Below are 23,619 nucleotides of genomic sequence, written 5' to 3' on the forward strand. Positions count from 1 at the left end.
CTTTATAATCTTTTGGTTACAATCGTTTCTTTTGGGTCCTTACACCTGATAGCTCAAACTTTTGCTTAACACTGCCCTAAACGAGTGGCCCTGTGTCCAATCTTTCCTGATAATCACACTCAGAGATTAATCTTCATCAAGTATCAATAGCAGAGATCCCCTACCTAGTGTGCTGTAACCAACTTGGGTGTTTTAGCAGCTTTCCTGAAGCCAGCAAACAGATTACTCCTTCCCACAGTTTGAGGGTAGCAAGCAAAACCTTATTTCCCGGGTAATATAACTGCATTATCTTTTAAAGGAAGTAAAAAAAAAAAAAAAAAAAAAAGGCCGAGAATCCTGATTTAATATCTAAACCCCGACAGTCTGACATTGAAGGACTCCCATGACATACCTTTCTGGTCCTTTTTCTCAGGACTTTCCTTTATTTTGGCTCTAATGTTAAACTTGAAATATTATTCTTCCTCCCATCCAAATCTCTACCACTCAAGATCCAAACAAGTTAAACAACACTAATTTCTATGAGGTCTATTTTTGTCCCTCTCAATCTAAAGCGATCTCCGATTCTGGACTTTACCACTAATCACCAACAATTAATTTAACAATTACTTATGTCTGTTTTCAACTATCAAATCATTTTTATCTTTAAAATCTTTTAAGTGTGTGTGTATTGTTATTATTTGCATATATATGTATATGCAAAGAAGATTTCTTCAATAGGACACAAAAAATGAACACTAGTTTTCACTAAAAGGTTTGTGCAGTAATGTTCAAACCAGCACTATTCATAGTAACAAAACTGGAAATTGCCCAAACGCTTCTCTATAGTAACTCCTGTGGGGATGGCCAGTAAGAACAGTGACTGGATTACTATAGTTCATTACTATAGTTATGGCACAAGCTGATTTCTGGAGCTGAGCTCTGACAGTGTTTTGTGAAGTGATCAATCTGTATGTACACTTATGATTTGTGCACCTTCCTGAGAGTATGTTTAATATCTCCAGATACTTCACCTTTCTCTCTAATCTACTAAAGGAAAGCAAATGGTCATCTTTTTACAAACAAGTTACCCACTCCTTAGAATCATGACCTCATGCTAAGGCCCAAAATGTTATTTCTTTCCATTCTTACTATTAAAAAAAGAGTGATCCAGAATAATCCACGAGATGACTCTCTTTATTCAATATTGTGCATATTGTGCAGTCATCTAGTGCCATAAGTAGTGAGATTATTTTTTAGTATGTTCTAATGAACATTTCTTTAAAAAACAAAAGGAAAAAATCAGAATGTACTATAAAGGTAAATACTGTTTTATGACTTTTTTTTTTTTTAAATTGTATGTATGTGTATGTAATATTTGGTATAGCTACACTTTTACCAGTGGGAACACAGATTTGAGTCATGGCCACCATTCAAAAGCCAGAGATAAAGTGGGTTTTATCATATTTTTGTTAATTGTTATACAAGGAGCTTCAACAAAATGATTCTTTATTCAGAACCTAGGTTAACTTTTAGAACTAAATACAACATGTAAAGATCACTCTGCATAGCTGAAGGCAGAGATTTCTTAGAGGAGACAGATGAACAAACTCTGGCAAAACATATCACCTGGTTGGTAAGTCAACTGATGGAGATAAGATCAAAATCAGAACAGTAGGGCCTCCCTGGTGGTGCAAGGGGTTAAGCACAGCACTATGAAGCAATCTGCAGCCTCTGCAGCATGAGTTCCATCCCCAGCCTGCTAAGGAGCAACCCACATGGCACAGCAGACCTCTCCTATTTTGCCTGCTACTGCCCTCAGCAGTGTATTTCATTCAATCCACCTGTTCTGTTCCCCACTCTGTCTCTGGTGAATCTTCTCACCCCCCCATACCTCTGGCCTGTACCCCAGCTCTTGTACGCATAAATGAATAAATCTTAAAAAAAAAAAAAAAGTGTAAGTTTGAAAAAAACCAAACAAAAACCAAAATCAGAACAGTATCTCCACACATAAGTTTTCAGCTACACGTGGCCCAATGGCTCAATAACTCAGTATATGTTATAAAAAGAGTAAATGCCAAGTAACAACACAAAATAAACAGCAAGAAATGGAAGTGGGGCCTCCCTGGTGGTACAGGCGCTTAAGCCCAGCCTGTGAAGCTGTCCTCAGCCTCTACAGCGTGGGTTTGATCCTGGCCGGCCCAGAGATACCCAAATGACACGGCAGACCTCTCCTGTCTCACCAGCTGCTCCCCTCAGCAGTGTATTTCATCAATCTGCCTGTTCTGCTCTCTGCTCTGTCTCTGGCGAATCCTCTCACCCTCCCACACCATCTGGCCTGTACCCCTGTTCTTGTATGCATGAATAAACAAATCTTAAAAAAAAAATGGAAGTGACTCTAACTCAGATAAATGTTCATATTTTAATGCCAATTTTCCATAAAGCATATTGCCCACTTCTGAATGTTTCAGGAAATTCACTAATCGATACAAGGCTTCACTAGGTACACTGAACACACAACCGTATTTTCAGAAAACAGAAGAATACAAATTAGTGACTCATATCTTTCAGTGTTAAGTGAGGTATAGTTATCAATGTGACAGGGTATAATAAGCCTTTGGGAAAAGGATGGTTTCTATACCAAAATTAAAACTAGTTAAATTCATAACTATAGTAACATACATATATATGCTAACAAATTTTGGGGAATGAATCTATACAAGTTAAAGCAACTCTTCATCAGACATATCGGTATTTCACTGGAAGGGTCACCCTGCCACCACCAACTACATTATTCAAATAGGCTGGATCCTAATTCCATTCTCCTTTTGCAGTACTTATCATTAGTTCAAAAAAGTACACAGAGCAAAGCCTGAGAAACCAATTGGTAAAATAGGAGAAGGAAATCATATTGATTCTTCTGTGTGAGGGGGCAAACACCAGATCCAGTCAAAGAACATCCTGCTTTGCTAGCAGTTAATCACAAGACTAATGACCCATTCTAGAGTATGGAACAGCCTATCTCCTAAACCCTTACTCTAGTTGAAGGACTATAACATATAAAGAACCCTATTCTCAAAACTTTTTATTCAGAATAAATCCAAATTCTTAGCAATAACCACGAGGCCCCTCTATAAACTCATTTCATGTCACTTTCCCTACCACCTACTAAACAACAGCATTCTGATGGGGATAAAAATGTGTAAAACCATTTTGGAAAAATCTTTGGCAGTGGCTACTAAGTCCAAACATACATATCCCTGAGGACACAGCAATTTCCACTCCTGAATATAACGCCCTGTTGTACACCAAAAGACACACACAACAATGTGGCACTTTTAGTCCCAAAATAGTCCCCAAACAGAGGCAGCAACTTCTCTCATTCCCAAGCAGAATAGATGTAATAAACTGTGGTCTACCAACAATGGAACACTTCACAGAGTTAGAAAAAAATGCTATAGGGTCTCTCAGGTGGTGCAAGGGGTTAAGCATCAGCACTGTGAAGCTTTCCACAGCCTCTGAAGCACGAGTTCAATCCCTGGCTGGCCAGGGAGCAACCCACATGGCGCAGCAGACCTCTCCTGTCTCTCCCGCTGCTCCCCTCAGCAATGTATTTTGGTCAATCTGCCTGTTCTGTTCCCGACTCTGTCTCTGGTGAATACTCTCACCCTCACCCCACCCCGCACCTCTGGCCTGCACCCCAGCTCTTGTATGCATAAAGAAGTAAATCTTTAAAAAAAATGCTATATGCAACACGCATGAACCTCATGAACACAACACTGGGTGAAAGAAGCCAGGCAAAAATGTAATTCTACTTACAAAAAGTTCAAAAACAGGGAAAAAATAATCTATGTTGAAAGAAACAGAATAGTGATGCTCTTTATTTGTGGGTTTTGTTCTAAGCTAAAAATAATAAAAGGAAAGAATTAAGAAAGAGTCTTCTGGGTGCTGGAAATGTTCTAATGCCTTGATCTAGGTAGCTATGACATAAGTTCATACATGTGCATAAATTCAGAGTTGTACCTTGAAAAGTTATGTATTTTATAGTAACACTATACATAAAATATAAATTTTAAAATATACCTATAGAGGCACACAAATTGGTTGTTAAGTCACATACAGTAAATTATAACTTAATACACTGTTCCCACCACTCTGGGAACTTTTTTGGTTTTTAAAGGTCATCATTTACTTTATTATTACATGTACTGATTGAAAGAACAGGGAAGGGAGTATTATATGGGTAACTGATGCTGAAATAATTGCTTACCTTTAACAAAGGGCAGCTGCAAAGGTTGGGAAAGGATAGTGGAAAATTAACCCCAAGAAGGAAATCCTTGTTTCTCAGATATCTCCGCTGGCTCTCCCCTTCTGGGTCTCCCCAGGAGCGCAGCTGATGGAGCCTGTAGGAGGCTTTCAGAGACAGGAAAAGAGCTAACCATCTGAAACAAACCACAGCAGACATGCTGATTCAGTGCTCCATGGATTTCTGAGTGTTTTCATAGCAGCAAGGAAGCTTGTCTCTCATTAATACATCTCGTGTAAATCTTGAGCATTTCAAAAACAGTTCTTTCCTACTTTCCAATAGTCATTTTACACATTTGTTCTATAAATTCTATCTTTGTCATAACTTGGTTTGTTACTATGAGAACAAATTCTCTGTAAAGCTCCTCTTAGTATTCAGGAACATTCAATTCTATCACAAAAACAGTTACCATAAAAACATTCTCATATTAGGGAGACAGCCTTTCCTAATGAGGTTACTAATTACTACATAAATACAAAGTAACAAATAAAAGGCGTGAATCTAAAGTACAAGAAGCTAGAACTAAGTTTTCCAGAACACTTAAAGCAGCCTATCTGCAATCACTATTAATTAAATGAATCATCAACCATTTCATCAGAGCAACCATTTGTCCTTGAGAAGAAAGTAAAATATAGTAGAATAACTAGAAATTAAAAAGACTTGACCTTTTTCTAGCATATGGGAAAAGAGCTCAACAGTTTTTATTTTAGGAATATCATGAAGCATGAGGCAATTATTAAATGAGCAAAAGAAAATTAAGATCCCCTTGTAGAATTTTTAATTTATAGTAACAAAAAATTAAAGGCTCTCTAAAATGATATAATATTAAGTGTTTAAATTCATAATTTTTTAACCTTTATTCCTATTTATCCCCAACTGCTCTCTCACCAAAGAATGAGCAAACCTCTCACCTGGCCAAAAGTCCCTGAAGCATGAGATTTGCCATTTCTGCTGGAGATACATCAATAAAGCGTAGGAAAGAGAAACAGCTTTCTTCATTAACACCTGAAATAGCCACAGACAGAGTTAAAACCAATAGCAAGAAAATAATATTCAACAAAAAGTTGCTGAACTCCTGATTTTTTTTTTTAATACTTTTTTTTTAAATAGAGGCATGTTTTATTTATTTATTTATTTGTTTGTTTGCTTGTTCGTTTATACATGCACTGGGTACAGTCAGAAGCGCGGGAGGGTGAGAGAATTCACCAGAGCCAGAGCAGGGAGCAGAGCAGGCAGAAGGACCGAAGTACACTGCTGAGGGGAGCAGCGGGCGGCAGGAGAGGTCTGCGCGCCATGTGGGACCCTCCTCTGGTGGCCGGGGAGCAGCCAGGGATCGAACTGGCGCCGCAGAGGCCGCGGGCAGCCTCGCAACCCAGCGCTCAACCGCTGCGCCACCGGGGAGGCCCTGAACTCCTGATTTTTGACTTAAGAATCAAAAGATATTCTAAAAGTGCCCATCCAGACTTTTCATGGAAATAAGAATGTCATTTTTGTACTACAATCATGAGTAGAAAATGCAGACCTATGAGATACGGTATATATAGGCCAAAGTATAGCTGGCTCATTAGTTACCTTTGGAGTTTTGATCTTTGGCTGCCTTTTCTTTTTATCATGCTCAGAAAAAGAAAAGGAAAGGACAGAATTGGAATAACCTAAACCTCTGCATTAATACTTTGGACAATGCTCAAAGCTGAGCAGCTTTTTTCCTTACATTAAGGAAGAAGGAACTAAAAGTCGTATTAATAAGAGTCTTGCATTGTCTCTATCAAGTTTCAAGGGTAAGAAATTCTTGGGAGGCAGATATAAAGTAAAGATGTATATTCAATGAAATAATTTCTTACTGCTTCCTGTTAGAGCCTCTTATCACAGAGATTACATATGCAGAAAACCAATTTACTTAAATCTTATTAACACTTTATAAACAAAGGCCCAGGTAAAACTACTTCTCCCAGTCACTCAGGTAAACAAAGAGCATCCTGGTAAATCCTTGGTATACTTTCCTTCCCCAAGATCAAAACACTTACCTTTTCTGTGAAAAAGAGATTGCTGGATGTAGTCTGGTGCAAATGGAGAAAGAAAAACCCTTAACCACCTGTAAAGTAAGTAAGTAAAATAAATCCAAACTCAAATATAAATATTGGGAAATTAACCAAACTGGAAATTCCAAGCTAAAGAGAATCTTTTGAAACTGTTTCTACTTTTAACAAGTTTGTTCCTGTTTTTACCAGGCAAAAATCATGGCAAAAATGTCAGAAAGTATTAAGTATTTAATAAAGGTATAAAAGATAATGCAAGTTCAACATAGCTTCATTGTATTTCAGAAAATCACAATTTAGTGCGGTTAAAAATATATCAAACAACATTTAAAACTATTAATATATTAGCCATAAAAAACTGTATTAAACAAAAACTAGAGTTCTCATCTGTTTCCTTCCGCTCAACTAGTTAAAAATTAGACTGGTGCGCTATCACAAAGAATTCTTAAGATTAAATCCAAGAAATGTGTCTCAATTTCAGTTTCATTAGTGATTATTTTGAAAATACTGTTTATAATGTTTCTATACAGAAACATTATAAATGTTATAGAAACATTATAAATGTTTCTAAATTCATCTAAATTCAAATATGGGAGTGCCTAAGAATCCTTTGGGAGATTGCAAAAAAAAAATATCAGGAAGCTAAAGCCACATTCATCCAGAGATGGAGAACTAAACACCTATTTTCTGAATGGAAGTGGTCTCCACCACAAAATCATTAAGACAGATGTCACCATTATAAAATCTCTCAGTGCTGATTCTGGGAAGAAGGTAAATATGATTAATTTGAAATCTAACCAGTGCTACTCCAAGTGTAAAACCAATTTCACTACTGGGGCAGACACATTTGCTGTTCTCTCTTTGTACAAATATGTATTTGCAAACAAGTGTACATTCCTCATTCAAAAAGACAACTGGAAATGGCTAGGACTTTTAAGGGCATCTAGCTAAACCTTTGTGCACAAATTCCTACAAGATCACTCAATAAATAGCTGTCCACCCTTTGTTTAAATGTCTCATCATTGGAAACATACTTCATTAAGTTTATCTATAAAAATCTTACACTAAACCTTAAAATTATTTAAGATAAAAACACTATGATATTAGTATTTGCTCACCTATCTCGAGAATGGTTGAAGACCCTGATCTGTCCATGACGGTAGATAAACTTTGAAATCTGGTATGGCTTTAGGGAAATATGAAATGGAGACCAAGTTTCTTGTCGTTCAAATAACTCTGGGTGATTACACACCTAAGAGGAAGGAATATAGTAAAACAATGTTATCACATAAAGCCATCACTTTATGAAATGACATGGGATCTCAAATCCTACATATTTACCTTTGTGAATATATACATTTTCACTTTCATCTCTTTTTAAAAGATATGGTTTATTTATCAAATAAATTTGAAGTCTTACGAAGTCTTATGTAGTCTAATTATGAAGACTATGGTCATTTTCTTCAAATGGATTAATAAAGACAACTCCAAGGGAGCTGAGCTAAGCACTTACCTTCCTAAACTGCATGACCAGATTCATGAGGCTGCTGGTGGTAGTCTGTGCCTGCTGGGTAGAACCCATGGAAGACTGCAATAAATCTTCAATGGAAATTTTGTTCTTTAGTGCCTGATACAGCAGCTTTTGTCGGCTGGTCAGTTGGCAATACATGAGAATCTCAATCTAAAATCAATTAAGGACATTTATATTTGGAAAAATAGTTTTATGAAAATTCAGTGCCAGCATAAAGTTGAAAAAACATGCAAGTCAAGATTATGATAAAAAAACAATATTCATATCTCTAGACAATTCAATCTTCTCCATACACCTGTGTTATGGCTAATCATTCAGAAAAATATTTCTTTTCTAGACCCTTGTCCTTTATCACTCACTCTGCATGCTTTCCCTGGGCAATTCTTTCTGTTTCCAATAGCACCAACTAATATCCATTGTAGTAACTTACAAAAATATATTCTGAAACATTCCTAGTCTTACATTGTCAACTACTAACCTATTATAACAGTGCTACTCAAGATGGTCTGTGGCAATCACTTATGTGACATGTCAGGAAAAAATATTTTCTACAATCCACTAATTTGATTATAGCATTATTAATCACCGAGTTGCCCAAAGACACACTTCAGTCAGCTGATTTTTTCTCTCTCATACTCCATGTTCTATCATTTCCTAAGTCTTTCAAGTCAACCTGGAAATTTACCTCTAACTACCCTTCTGACCAGTCCAATCACCTTACAGGTAGAATGTCATCACATCTAACTTTAGACTATTATTATTTCAGGGTCTTCCTACTTCCAGGTTCTCTCTGTTTTAAGAAACTTTCCATACAAACCTTATGAACCTTCAATGTACATTACTGCCCAAAGCAAAACATTACAGTCTCACATAGGCAGAGAAAGTCTCCCATAATCTATCCCAGTTTCCTCATCACTATGTACCCCAAAATACCTTAGTAACCATGTCTATTCTGAATAGTGTTTATCAAACATGATGAATATTTGAATTTGTTCATACTGCTTCTTGTTACCTAGCACCCCTTTGCTACCATATTTTCCTAGTAAATACCAACTCATCATTCTGGATCTAGTTTATGTCATCTCTTATTTGATGTCTTCTCAAACCTTCCCTAACATAACTACTACCTTAACTATATTCCCAATGTACTACATAAAGACACCCATTTTATTTCTTGTGACACAGTATTGGATACTCATGCATTCATTTCCCTTGGAAAAACGAATGAGACCTACAGGCGCATCTTTATGTAACAGTGGCTGGCAGGCAAGGGCTCAATAAATAAATAGATTATTCTGTAATTGATTAAAAATATTAAATGAGGCAGTTCTTGTCCCAAGACTGTACACCTGTGTCTATGTGCCTATTTTTTTCTTTTCTCTTTTTCCTAATAAACCTGTCCTTATTAAAAAAAAAATTAAATGATATTAAAGAAACTTATACTATATATAATGGTTAAGAACAATACTACGGGGCCTCCCCGGTGGCACAGCGGTTGAGCACTGGGTTGTGTTGCAAGGCTGCCTGGCCGCCGGGCGAGGGTCCCACATGGCCTGCAGACCTCTCCTGCTGCCCACTGTTCCCCTCAGCAGTGTACTTCGGTCCTTCTGCCTGTTCTGCTCCCAGCTCTGGCTCTGGTGAATTCTTTCACCCTCCCGCGCTTCTGACTGTGCCCAGTGCTTGTATAAATAAATAAATCTTAAAAAAAAAAAAAAAACTTATTAAAAAAAAAAACAATACTACGTCCTCTAATCACCTCCTTATTGACACTGAATAAGAGAAACTATTACACTGCTATTGTTTTATAAACTCCTTCTGCTATCTCAAGGGTCCATTCATTTTTTTTTTAAAAAAGATTTATTTATTTATATAAGCACTGGGTACAGTCAGAAGTGTAGGAGGGTGCGAGAATTTACCAGGACCAGAGCGGGGAGCAGAATAGGCAGACCGATGAAGTACACTGCTGAGGGGAGTAGTGGGATGCAGGAAAAGTCTGCGCGCCATGTGGGACCCTCGCCGGTGGCAAGGGATCGACCTGGCACTGCAGAGGCTGTGGGCAGCTTCACAGCCCAGCACTCAACCACTGCACCACTGGGGAGGCCCGGTCCATTCTTTTTTATTAGGTATTTTCCTTCTATCAGATGCATCTGTGTGACACTGCTCTTAATTAAAATCAGGCCGTTTAATAAAACAGTCATCAAGACTTTTTTAAAGGAATAAAACCAACGTACACTTCTATTCCTCTCTTTGAAGGTGTACATCTCCACCTCTATCTTTCGATGAGAGTTACTAATTTTACAATGATCTACCTTTTTGGAAGACACAGAAGAGATGTTATCAAGAACTTGAAAAAAATACCTTTTAGGCAGAGAGTAGAAACAGAAGAAATCTATATGAAAAATGGGGGGAAATTCCTGGGGACTATGAGAAAAAGGAAAATTCACATAGAATTCAAAGAAAATTATAGAAGTCTGGTATGATCCAAAAGAAAACAACTACACTAAAATTACTGGTTTTCGTTTTTTTTTTTTTTTTAAAACACTATTTTTTTTTTTTAAAAGATTTATTTTTATTTATTTATACAAGCACTGGGTACAGTCAGAAGCGCCGGAGGGTGAGAGAATTCACCAGAGCCAGAGCGGGGAGCAGAGCAGGCAGAAGGACCGAAGTACACTGCTGAGGGGAGCAGCGGGCGGCAGGAGAGGTCTGTGCGCCATGTGGGACCCTCCTCTGGTAGCTGGGGAGCAGCTGGGGATCAAACCGGCGCTGCAGAGGCTGCGGGCAGCCTCGCAACCCAGTGCTCAACCGCTGTGCCACCGGGGAGGCCCAAATTACTGGTTTTGTATGAGGAAAAAATATTACAACACAAAGCACATTAAACCTCTTAATCTAACTCGTTTGTAGAAATACAAGAAAAGGGGAAATATGCTAGGAAATACCACAATAGGGCCTCCCTGGTGGTGCAAGTGGTTAAGCACCGCACTATGAAGCAATCCACAGCCTCTGCAGCACGAGTTCGGTCCCTGGCAGGCCAGAGAGAAACCCACATGGCGAGGCAGACCTCTCTTGTCTTGCCCGCTGCTCCCCTCAGCAGTGTATTTCAGTCAATCTGCCTGTTCTGTTACCCGCTCTGTCTCTGGTAGATCCTCTCACCCCCTGCATCTCTTGTCTGTGCCCCAGCTCTTGTATGCATAAATAAATAAATCTTTAAAAAAGAAAGAAAATACCACAATAATGCAATTAGCAAAATCTGGTACTTCTGTGGAAAACTCTGTAAGACAAACAACTCAGTTTCATCAACAAACAATTTGCAAGGGTAAGAAGGGAGGGATTAAAAGATGCTTCTGAGCTATATCATCCAAATGCTGTTTGTGGACCATGCTTAGCTTCTGATTTCAACTAACCAAATTTGGGGGCGGGGGGGATGGGAAGGAAGGATGGAAGACACAGAAGGACAAAAATAACTAAGAATGTCTCAGCACTCACTGCTTACATGATACTAAAATGGAATAAATTTTTGAGTAGGGTTGATAACTATATGTGTGCATGTATTTTAGAAAAGATCAAAGATACAAATAAAATAAATAATTCCTAGGATTTACTTCTGAATAATCCAGAGGAGTGAGAGCTGATCATTATCAAATTGTCTGGTATTATGAGAAAATTCATTATACTACTCTTTCCACAATTATGTTTCAAATTTTCCATAATAAAAAGTATTAAAAAGTTTCTTGCCTTCACTATTTGCCTCATTTTTAAGTACTTTGATGTACTCAAGTTTAAAGGTCTTCTCTCAGTCAAAGTAACTATCATTCAACTAAAAACCAAGAATTGATTTTCATCCTGAAGCCTTAAGGTGCCTAATTATTAAGGTTAAATTCATGGGTCTTCTATCCTTACCTTATCAGACAATTCATTTTCCACATCTTTCTTGATTCTCCTCAGCATAAAAGGCTTCAAGATCATGTGTAAGCGGGAGAGCTGATCTGAAAACCCCATAAATAACACATACTTTGATTTAATACAAACAAAAGAAACACAGTATCTTTCACTAAATTGTTTTAACATCTTTTGGTTAAATGATTATATGAAAGATAAAAACAATCTTTGCAAATCAAAGAATCTGATTTTCATATCATCTTCCTATAAGACAATTTCAGGCTGCTATGATTAACTCAGTGTGAACCAACAGGGACCTGATGGCGCAAGAGGTTAAGCGTCAGCACTACGAAGCAACCCCCGCCAGGGAGGTGAGCCACAAAAGCCCAGCAGACCTCTCCTATCTCACCTGCTGCTCCCCTCAGCAGTGTATTTCAGTCAATCTGCCTGTTCTTCTCCCCACTCTATCTCTGGTGAATCCTCTCACCTCCCGCACCTCTGACCTGGACCCCAGTTCTTGTATGCACATCTTTAAATAAAAATTAACTATAAAGACCCTTCTAATATTTTGTGTTTATCATAGAAAGTCTTACCCCATTTCACAAAGAATATAAATCTGATACGAATTTTTCATGATCTATGCGGAAAATGAGGACTCTGTAAGCCAAAATGTGGCATCTTCTGAGCTCTGCCTATGCTGCCTTGATTAAATAATTAAGACTATAGCAGTATCACCTGAATTAGTCCCTTTTTCATCAAAGCATATAACTATCTTGTAAGAGAAAAAACCTTTCCCCTGATCATAATTTTTACTAGAAAAGACATTCTTTACCTATAAGAAAACATACAATTATATGATCGCCTACACTGACAGATGCAATGAAAGTACTCACTCTCATCAATGGCAGATTTGTTTTCCGCATGGCTCTCAATGTCCTTGGAAAACCATTCATTAAATTCCTCGTGTGAATCAAATAACGTTGGCATAATGAAATGTAGGAGAGCCCATAGCTGGAAACAAAGGAAAAATGAAATAGCTGAAGGGCAACAAAATGACAGCATGTGAAGCTATAAAGAGGGTTTGGAGAGAGTGAAAGTTGTAGGTATGTGTGTGTCTGTGTCTGATTCATGTCCCCATCTATGTGCGACATTTACCTCATCAATCAACCCAAATTCTAAAAAGTGTTACAGCAAAATGTGACTAAATAAATTAATTTTCAATTAATTTAAAACTGAAGTTTAAAAATGTACATCTTGGTCAGATTTTGCAGTGGGACAGTATTTAAGATCTTACAGAACATAAATCGGTTCACAAATTAACATAATCCAAGGTAGCTTAACTTGCTACTAATGGTTCTATATATCAGGGGTCAGAAAATTAGCACCTGCAGTGGCAACTATGGTCTGCTATATAATTTTATAAACACAGCTATGCTGGAACACAGCCACACCTATTCATTTGTGTCAACTACGGCTGCCTTCACATTATGATGACACTGTGATTACATGACATAAAGTCAAAACAGTTACCTTCTGGATCTTAAAGTTTTTTGATCCCTATTCTAATCTGATCCCTAATCTAGATAATTTGATCCCTAATCTAGACAATCATCTTTCCTACAGAAAAAATTTTAGCTCATCTCAGTGTGAAGAAACAGTCTTTCAATTTTAACATAAAAACATCTCTTCATTAGATGCAAGACATTCCTGCCGTGGTCACTATTTATTACAAAATAGAGAGAACTAAAGTAATTTATTGGCTTTCTAATAGAAAATAAGAAAATAGATTGGGGTCAAAATAAGGGGGTTGCAATTGTATGGGGAATATAAAAATAAAATTTATTTAAAAAAAAGAAAAAAAAAAAAGAAAATAGGAGTGATACCAAAAATTAAACTACGTGGGGCAAACTATGGTTAAATTCTTCCTTATAAGCAGAAACTGTAATTTATCTAGAGCAGTAACATCCCACATGGACTTGGTAAAGAATTTTATGCTGTTTGGAAACACTGATTAACGCAGACGTGAAACTGAGACCTTGTCTGGTGCCTACCTCTGCCATGGTATTCTGAATGGGGGTCCCAGTTAGCAAAAGGCGATTCCGACACTGGAACTGCAAGAGGATCTTCCAACGAACGCTGTCCAATAAAATTAATTGCAAATTCCAAGTTAGTAGTAAACCAACCTTTACCAAGAACCCATATTTATAAAAATGCTTTCCATAAAATAACAAATATTCAGAATCAAGTACTCCACCACATACACAATTGAAAACTGTTACTCAACAAAGCTGAGGGCAGGAAATTCCAAAGGAACTGACTCTTCTATACTGAAAAGTTGGTATTAGGATTTAGGAAAAGTAGCCCAAAAAGTAGAATCTTTTTCTTTGATAAAGTCCTCTACTGTTTATCGACACAAACCATGTAATTAAAAAGTACTTATCTATACTAGAAAGCTTGAAATTTATTAATCTGTGTGCTTTCAGTATGAGTCTATAGGAAGCAATGGGGAAAAGGGGTAGGGTGTAAGAGAAAAAATGCAAAGGGAGTTTTTATTAATCCTGGCCACAAGCATGTTCCACTTCAAGAGAGTGCAATGTGAAGTAGCGCCCTTTAGAAGATGGAAAGTTCCATGAAAAATACCATTCTACCATTTAATATGGGCCTCTAAGTCCTAAGGGTTCACCAAGAGTTAATAAAAATTTGTTAAACCTAAGGTTTCACACCAATGAGTCAAACACTCAGTAACTATTATTCAGTTTGGAACCTACAGAGTACTAGAGTACTTTAAACATATAACTTAAACAAACAAACAAAGGGACTGGGGGGGATATATCTATATATCCACAGTCCACAGATTTTGGTTTCTACTAGTCGTGTTACCTGGAACTACTCTTGAGCGCCTGAGCTTCATCCAATACCATGTACTGCCACTTGACCCGCTGGAAATACTTTACATCCTGAACTACCAGTTGGTAGCTGGTGATAACCACATGGAAAGGGGCATCCTGAGTATAGAGGGTTTTCTGTAAATATAAGAGAGAAAGGGTGAAAAGTGATACCCACTAATTCCTTGTAAGGTAATGAGGAATGGATTACATTTTCTAAGACCAAGAAATTTAACATACCCCAAAAGATATGCTTCTCCTACATGGTAAGGAGATGTGCGGCACATTTAATTATAACTGTTTTTGAAGCCGTCACCTTAATCATAACCATGTTAAAAACTAGTCTTCGGTTTATTAAGAGTTCTTTCTTAATTATAGACTGATTTAAGTTCAGATTATTCTCTGACAGAAAAAGTATTATAAAAGAAGAAAAATGCACTTGCCCAGTGTCAATAAATACGTAAGATTTTATACACGAGAAATTACTTAACAGAAGAAATGATTGTGTGTATACACATATATACATACACACATATACATACTTGAGTATAAGTACATGTATAATGCATAAGCTGAAAGTTACCTGACTCCAGAACCTCCTGATGACTTTTCTATCATGAGGATTTCCCCAATACGGTAGCACCTGGAAAAAGGCCGATATACAAATTATTTCCTACTGATAATCTAAAAAGTAGCACCACAAATATGTTATTAAAAATGATTTTAAAAGAACCAAAAGAATGAATATAGGAGTGCCTCTGTAATGGCTGCACTAGGTGCTAGATCAGCATTTCTCCGGCTGACAGAATGAAAACACATAAATAAAACATGTTTGAAAGCATCAGAGAGCTACTGAGGCAGTGGAGAATTACACAACCAAGATTCAGAAAAGAAAGCCTGGCATTTGGTATACATTCCCCCTGAAGGTGTTGATTTCTTTCAAAAGTGCAAGTTCAGAATTGAAGACTCGAAAGCAGAGGTTTTTTTTAAGAGACACAGGGTTTACAGAACAAAAATTTAGTTCAAGGAGAAGGGCTTCTGATAACTGCCACCTCCATGGTCTTATACTGACAATCAATGTATACATATACACAGGTAAACTATATACAAACTTGCCTAACAGGTGAACTTGTTTCATCAGTGCCCCAGAAAAAAAAAAAAACTGTAGGGGCAACAAAAACAAAATCCATAGCACATATAATTCCTCTTGCTGGAGGAAATCAATCTCCAGCCCATAATTATATCCAGAATTCTTCCTCTACAATGTCTGGTAAACAATAGGAAAAACAAAAAACAAACAAACAATACCCCAGACATATGGAAATAGTAGACCATGTGACTAAAAATGAACATGAAAAACAGACAAACAAAAATCAAAAGAAAAAACACCCTTCACAGGAAATCCAGAAAATGAGAAGATCAAAAAAATGTATTTTTAAAAAAGCTATTTTTTTTCCCAGAAAATTAAAATAAAGATAAGACTGAAAATTGATAGTGGTGTACTATCAAAATATAAAAGCACCAAACAGAGTTTTTGGAATTGAAAAATACAGTAACTAAATCAAGAATTCAGTGATGGGTTCAATGACATATTCAATGCAGCTCACGAGAAAATGAGTGAACTGGATGATGAACAAGAATAAAATACACAAGATAAAGCCTGGAGAATCAAAAGAATGCAAAAGTCAGCTTTTATTCTGTGATGTTACCAGGTATGCTGTGCTTTCCTTTTTTTTTAATTAAGATTTACTTATTTATACATACAAGAACTGGGGTACAGGCCAAAGTTGTGGGTGGTGAACGGGTTCACCAGAGAGAGTGGGGAATAGAACAGGCAGACTGACTGAAATATACCACTGAGGGGAGCAGCAGGTGAGACAGGAGAGGTCTGCTGCGCCATGTGGGTAGTTGCCTGGCCAGGGATCGAACTTGTGCTACAGTGGCTGCTAAGAGCTTCACAAGTTGCTTCTTAACCCTTTGCGCCGCCAGGGAGGCCCTGCTTTTCTTTCTTTTTATCCTTACGGGGTTCCAAGTGCTTCTTAAATTGTAGCTTGATTTTTAAAAATTATTTATTTATGCATACAAGAGCTGGGTATGTATAGGCCAGAGATGCGGGGGGTGAGAGGATTCACCAGAGACAGAGTGGGGAACAGAAAAGGCAGATTGACCAAAGTACACTGCTGAGGGGAGCAGCAGGCAAGTCAGGAGAGGTCTGCTGCGCCATGTGGGTTGCTTCCTGGTGGGCCGGGGATCAAGCTTGTGCTGTAGAGGCTGCAGACCGCCTCATAGTGCGGTACTTAACCCCTTGCACCACCAGGGAGGCCCTATATATACACATATATATATATATTTTTTTTATTTTTTTAGAGGCATGCTTTATTTATTTGTTTGCTGGTTTGTTTGCTTGTTTTGTTTATACATGCACTGGGTACAGTCAGAAGCGCGGGAGGGTGAGAGAATTCACCAGAGCCAGAGAGGGGAGCAGAGCAGGCAGAAGGACCGAAGTACACTGCTGAGGGGAGCAGCGGGCGGCAGGAGAGGTCTGCGCGCCATGTATATACACATATATTTTTAAAAGCTCAGTCTGAGGGCCTCCCTGGTGGCGCAGTGGTTGAGCGCTGGGTTGTGAAGCTGCCCGCAGCCTCTGCGGCGCCGGTTCGATCCCCGGCTGCTCCCCGGCCACCAGAGGAGGGTCCCACATGGTGCGCAGACCTCTCCTGCCGCCCGCTGCTCCCCTCAGCAGTGTACTTCGGTCCTTCTGCCTGCTCTGCTCCCCGCTCTGGCTCTGGTGAATTCTCTCACCCTCCTGCACTTCTGACTGTACCCAGTGCATGTATAAACAAAACAAAACAAAACAAACAAAATAAATAAATAAAAAACATGCCTCTATAAACAAAAAAAAATAAATTTAAAAAAAAAAAAAAAAAAAGCTCAGTCTGAGTCATGTGTCACAAAATGACAGCTGACACTGGACTGCAGATAGCCAGCAGTTCCTATAATGTTTGCAATGATAAAACCACCTAATGACTCATTGTTTGAGTATATGTAATGTGAAAACATTTAAATAAATTTACAATGCATAAAAAAATGAAAAGTCTTGTGGTTTATAAAAATATCTTAAAAAATATTTTACAAAAAATATTTCAAAAACAACATATAAATTTAAAGAAGGGGATATACTTACAGTATATTAAAGCCACTGCACTACCTAGAAATTAGTAACAGTGTTAATTTATACTAGCTTTAAAAAGTAAAGGAAACATTCAATTTTCCCGGGTTTCTACTAAATAAAAGGAGTATTTAATTAGCAAGAGGGTTATCTAAGAGTAATGAAATCTAATCAATCCAAAAGGCTACAATAAAGAAAACGGAAAGAAAAAGGAAAACTACACAGGTAAAAGAATTAGGACGTGAATTTCAATCTCACGTGAAAGTCAGCAGATTTTAACTTAATTAGATTAAAATTATTCACAGGGGCCTCCCTGGTGGCGCAGGCAGTTGAGCACGGCCCTGTGAAGCTGTCTGTAGCCTCTGCAGTGCCAGTTCAATCCCCACCGGCCATGGAGATACCCACATGGCGGGGCGGACCTCTCCTGTCTCGCCTGCTCCTCCGGAGTATTTCAGTGTATTTCAGTCAGTCTGCCTATTCTGTTCCCCACTCTGGCTCTGGTGAATCCTCTCACCCTCCCACACATCTGGCCTGTACCCCAGTTCCTGTATGGATAAATGAATCTTTAAAAAAAATATATATATATATTCACAAAAAATAAAAGCAGAAACGTGTCTAGGGCCTCCCTGGTGGCGCAGTGGGTTGAGCACAGCACTATGAAACTGTCCGCAGCCTCTGCAGCGCGGCCGGCCAGGGAGATTCCCACATGGCGGGACGGACCTCTCCTGTTGCGCCCACTGCTCCCCTCCCCTCAGCAGTGCTTTCGGTCCGTCTGCCTGTTCTGCTCCCCACTCTGTCTCTGGTGACTCCTCTTACCCTCCCACGCCTCTGGCCTGTACCCCCAGCTATTGTATAAATAAAAAATAAATCTTTAAAGGAAAAAAAAAAAAAGAAATGCGTCTTAAATGTAAGGCTACAAAATGGTTAAAAGTAAAAGCCAGCATGTTAAAACTAAGCAAAAGAAAGGTAGACCATTTAATACTAGAGAAAAAGGATTTTAAGGCAGAAGGTCTTGGGGGGGGGGGGGTTTATAATTCCAAAAGGTTCAAATCACTAGGAAGATGAAAGAACCGTAAATTTGTAACATATCTCACAGTCTCACATCTTATAAAGCAAAAATGATAAGAAAAGAGAAGTGGATAAATCTGTATTCATGGTAAATCTTAAAGTACTTTTCTCATTCCGTAGTAGGACAGCAGACAAAAAATGAGTAAATAAACAGAAGAGCTGAACAAGTTAACAAGTTTGACCTTGTAGAACACTGTACTACTTCTACAGTTGCAGAATACCTACTGTTTTTAAACACAGAGTATTTATAAAACTGACCATATGCTAGGCAAAAAGAACAAAGTTCAACAAATTCCAAAGCACTGAAAATGTAAAAAGTATGTTTTTTAACCACACTGATTTAAACTATAAAAACAAAAAGATACCTAGAAAATAATCCATTTTTTTGGAAATTAAGAACTACGTTTTTAAATAATTCATGAATCAAAGAAGAACTTTCAGGGCCTCCCCGGTGGCGCAGCGGTTGAGCGCTGGGCTGCGAAGCTGCCCGCAGCCTCTGCAGTGCCGCTTCGATCCTCGGCCACCGGGCGAGGGTCCCATATGGCGCGCAGACCTCTCCTGCCACCCGCTGCTCCCCTCAGCACTGTACTTCGGTCCTTCTGCCTGCTCTGCTCCCTGCTCTGGCTCTGGTGAATTCTCTCACCCTCCCGCGCTTCTGAATGTACCCAATGCTTGTATAAATAAATAAATAAATAAATCTTTAAAAAATAGATTAAAAAATAAATGAAATAGAGACTAGCTTATTTTAAGGAATGAAAAGTGGTATACTAACTATAGCAAAAAATGTAACTCATTTCTTTTTTTTTAATTAATTAATTTATTTATTTTGATTGATTGATTTATACATACATGCATACAAGCACTGGGTACAGTCAGAAGCGCGGGAGGGTGAGAGAATTCACCAGAGCCAGAGCAGGCAGAAGGACCGAAGTACACTGCTGAGGGGAGCAGCGGGCGGCAGGAGAGGTCTGCGCGCCATGTGGGACCCTCCTCTGGTGGCCGGGGAGCAGCCGGGGATCGAACCGGCACTGCAGAGGCTGCGGGCAGCCTCGCAACCCAGCACTCAACCGCTGCGCCACCGGGGAGGCCCAAAAAATGTAACTCATTTCATGGGAAAAAGTGGGAAGTTAGAGGCACTGATCATATTAGAACCACAGAAAGTATTACTCAGATATCTGTCGAATAAAATGAACTTTCAGACATTATCATCGTTGAAAAGTATCTTTTGAACGTGATCAAACTGTAAATCTGTAATCTAATTATGTTCTGTATGGAGGTGAATACATTCCGAACAATCTAAAGGAGTAATGGTGATGGAAAAAATGAGCCAATAAAGTTGATTTTATAAAAACCTTTTCTGTAAGTGGAGAGACAATAATCTAATAAGCTATAGGGGCTCTGTCACAACTACTCAATTCTACTGCTATAGTGAGAATGCAGCTGTATTCCAATATATATGTACTCAATTTTCATATATCATGTCATGAAATGTTATTCTTTTATCAACAATTAAAAATATAAAAACTATTTTTAGCTTTTAGGCTGTACAAAAACAGAGGTGGTGGACTCCTTAATAAATTAAATATAGAATGATTAGCAATTCCACTACTAGTTATATGCCCCTCCCAAACTGAAAACACAATAGGTATTCGAACAAATACTTTTTAAAAAAAGATTTATTTTATTTATTCATTTATGCATACAAAAACTGGGGTGTAGGCCAGAGATGCAGGGGGTGAGAGGATTCACCAGTGACAGAGTGGGGAGCAGAATAAGTGGATCTACTGAAATATATTGCTGAGGGGAGCAGCGGGTGAGACAGGAGAGGTCTGCTGCACCATGTGTGGGTTAGCTCTCTGGCGGGGATCAAACTCATGCTGCAGTGGCTGGTGATAGCTTTATAGTGCTGAGAGTTAACCCCTGAATCACCAGGGAGGCCCTCAAATAAATACTTATACATGTTAATAGCTGTTAACAACAGACAAAAGGCAGAAACACCAAATAGCCATCAACAGATGAATAGACAAACAATCCAGTATGGTACCTTCAGAAAATTAAATATTATTCAATCATGAAAAGAAGTGTGCTGATATAAGCTACAACATGGATAAATCCTGAACATATTATGCTGAGTTAGAGAAGCCAGACATAAAAGGTGACAGATTGTGTGATTCTAGTTATATGAAATATCCAGAGTAAGCAAATACATAGAAGTAGAAAGATTTGTGGTGCCCAAGAGCTAAAGAGAAAGGAGTGAGTTTAAGGGGAAGGAAGTTTCTGTTTGGGATGGTAGAAAAATTCTGGAACCAGATAGCAGTGATCATTGCACCACACTGTAAGTGTATTTAATGCATGTTTAAAATGGTACATTTTATGTTATGTGTATTTTATCACAATTGTAAAAAATTGGGACAAAAAGCTGGCACCTGGTATTGGCCCACAAGCTATATTTTGCTGATCCCTACACTAGAGTATCAAAAGAAGTTCAACATGTAAATGAAAGCTCAGTTTTTAAGCATAGGTATAGTTAAAAAAAAAAAAAAAAAAGCATTATCAAAGACCTAAGTAGTACCACACTGCCACCTATCTGTCAGCGAAGGAACTACCGAAAACTTAGTGTTTTGATTGAAAAATTTTTTTTTTGTGAGACCCTTGCCGAAGGCACCGCTGGCCCGGGAACGAACTGGTGCTGCAGAGGCTGCGGGCAGCCTCACAGCCTAGTGCTCAACCGCTGCACCACCAGGGGAGGCCCTTTGATTGAAATATTTAAGATTTAGTATTTCAACTTCCTAATTTTCTACATGTGCCGAACAACAAAAAAGCGGGGGGGGGGGGGGGAATATGAGGAGCTCCGTATGCCACATGGTGAATATTAGAGAAAATACTCGACAATGCCTAAGAATGATCTCAGATTCTCCTTACAAAGTTTTAGTCAAGTTAAAAGATACTGACCTAGGGGTTAAGTCTCAGCACCTTCATGAATCTACTGGCAGCAACTGCAGCATGAGTTTGATCCCTTGCCAGGGAGCTACCCACATGGCACAGCAGATCTCTCCTGTTTCGCCAGCTGTTCCCCTCAGCAGTGTATTTCAGTCAGTCCGCCTGTTCTGCTCCCTACTGTATCTGGTGAATCCCCTCACTTCCCACCCCCACGCCCCCGAACTTCTAAGCTACACCCCAGCTCTTGTATACATAAAAAGTTTCATAATCTACAATTCAGTCACAAAGGTGGGGCAACAGGCATTAAGGTGCCCCAAAGTAACATCCCAAACATGTTACAAAGAGTAAGCCAGAAAATAAACACTTGCCTCCCACCTCTATCCTCCTTCCCAGGCCCTTTAAACTGCACAGAAGCTATGATTATTATGGAGACTCAAAATCAGAAATCATGCCAGTATCTTCTGATGCACATCCTCTCCATAAAATCCTCCTCACCATGCAACTTCATTATCACTTATGACCCTTTAATGACAGAATACTCATTAAACCCTTTTACTTGAAAACACTGTAATAAGTCCTACCAATTCTTCCTATATCCCAATGACTTTATATAATTAGACCCCTATTTAAATCTTGTCCATGCCTTACCTACCTTGAGGCAATATACTTCTCTGCTAATTGCTTCCTACCACAATTTCAAATCTCGATCAACTTTCACATTATCTATGTTATACATTGCAATATGGACCAAGACCAGGACCTGATTTTGGAGTGTCAAGAAAATGGACTATTTATTTATATACTTCAGGGAGGATGACAACGTCATAAAGTATAAAATATGTGCCTGGGGCCTCCCTGGTGGCACAGGAGTTAAGATGCAACCTATGAATCTGTCTGTAGCCTCTGCAGCACTAGTTCGGTCCCCCACTGGCCAGGGAGCAACCCACATGGCGCAGCAGACCTCTCCTGTCTTGCCCGCTGCTCCCCTCAACGGTGTATTTCATATTTCAGTCAGTCTGCCTGTTCTGTTCCCCACTCTGTCTCTGGTGAATCCTCTCACTCCCCACACCTCTGGCCTGTATCCCAGTTCGTGTATACATAAATAAATCTTAAAAAAAAAAAAAAAAAAGATATGAGCCCCAAAGCTTGCTTTGTCGAAGTCTGTGTTAAACCAGCAAAGTAGACATTTTCTATTATGGCAGTTTGACCAAGAGTGTGAACTGATGTTTTTAATGCAGCAAATTATTTAAACTGGACTTTGGTTTTCTAACTTATGAAATATAAGGAAATAACATGCTCTTATCAGTTACTTTTTTATAGAGAATGTATGCAAGGCATTTTGGGGATAATTCAAGAAATTAAAAATTATAATGAGTAATTAAATTAGAATGTTCATTTTAAAGAACAAAAATTTTTATTGGACTGATTTTTACCTTAAATTTAGGAACAAATCTAGTGAACTCCTGGTGCCAATTGTTAAGTGTAGATGCAGGTGAAATTATTAAGAAAGGTCCCCAAATGTTCTCTCTCTGAAATAGAAAAACTAGGTCAGTCAACTGTGGGAAAACTGAAGATATTTAGTTCAAAATTACAACTAACAATAAGAGCAATTTAAGAAGAAGAAACATAACATGAGAAATGGCATTTCTCCCAAATATGTACACTCAATATTATCCCATGTCAATAACAACCCAGGCAAGAAAGTTACTCAGACACATCTTCACAAGAAAGCTACCAAGCGCCTGTGACTTCTTATAGGTCTGATTTATTTCACTCACAAAGCGCTTATGACACAATGACTTGCATGTGCTGTTTCCCCATACCAGATT

The 23,619-nt window shown here is 38.4% G+C and overlaps 1 protein-coding gene across 1 annotated transcript in view; it reads right to left on the reverse strand.

Annotated features, from left to right (window-relative positions):
- INO80 (INO80 complex ATPase subunit) overlaps positions 1 to 23,619 on the reverse strand; it is a gene marked incomplete at both ends in the record, with an annotated part of 92,465 nt that overhangs the window by 50,049 nt on the left and 18,797 nt on the right. The window contains 11 exons of the mRNA XM_084240883.1: positions 4,247 to 4,418; positions 5,194 to 5,287; positions 6,307 to 6,374; positions 7,437 to 7,570; positions 7,832 to 7,999; positions 11,750 to 11,835; positions 12,622 to 12,739; positions 13,780 to 13,864; positions 14,609 to 14,751; positions 15,197 to 15,256; positions 23,224 to 23,319. Of these exons, the coding sequence (XP_084097009.1) occupies positions 4,247 to 4,418; positions 5,194 to 5,287; positions 6,307 to 6,374; positions 7,437 to 7,570; positions 7,832 to 7,999; positions 11,750 to 11,835; positions 12,622 to 12,739; positions 13,780 to 13,864; positions 14,609 to 14,751; positions 15,197 to 15,256; positions 23,224 to 23,319 (1,224 nt within the window). The remainder of the gene's footprint in view (positions 1 to 4,246; positions 4,419 to 5,193; positions 5,288 to 6,306; positions 6,375 to 7,436; positions 7,571 to 7,831; positions 8,000 to 11,749; positions 11,836 to 12,621; positions 12,740 to 13,779; positions 13,865 to 14,608; positions 14,752 to 15,196; positions 15,257 to 23,223; positions 23,320 to 23,619) is intronic.

This window comes from Talpa europaea (assembly GCF_964194135.1).
Source record: "Talpa europaea genome assembly, chromosome: 8".
NCBI lineage: Eukaryota > Metazoa > Chordata > Mammalia > Eulipotyphla > Talpidae > Talpa > Talpa europaea.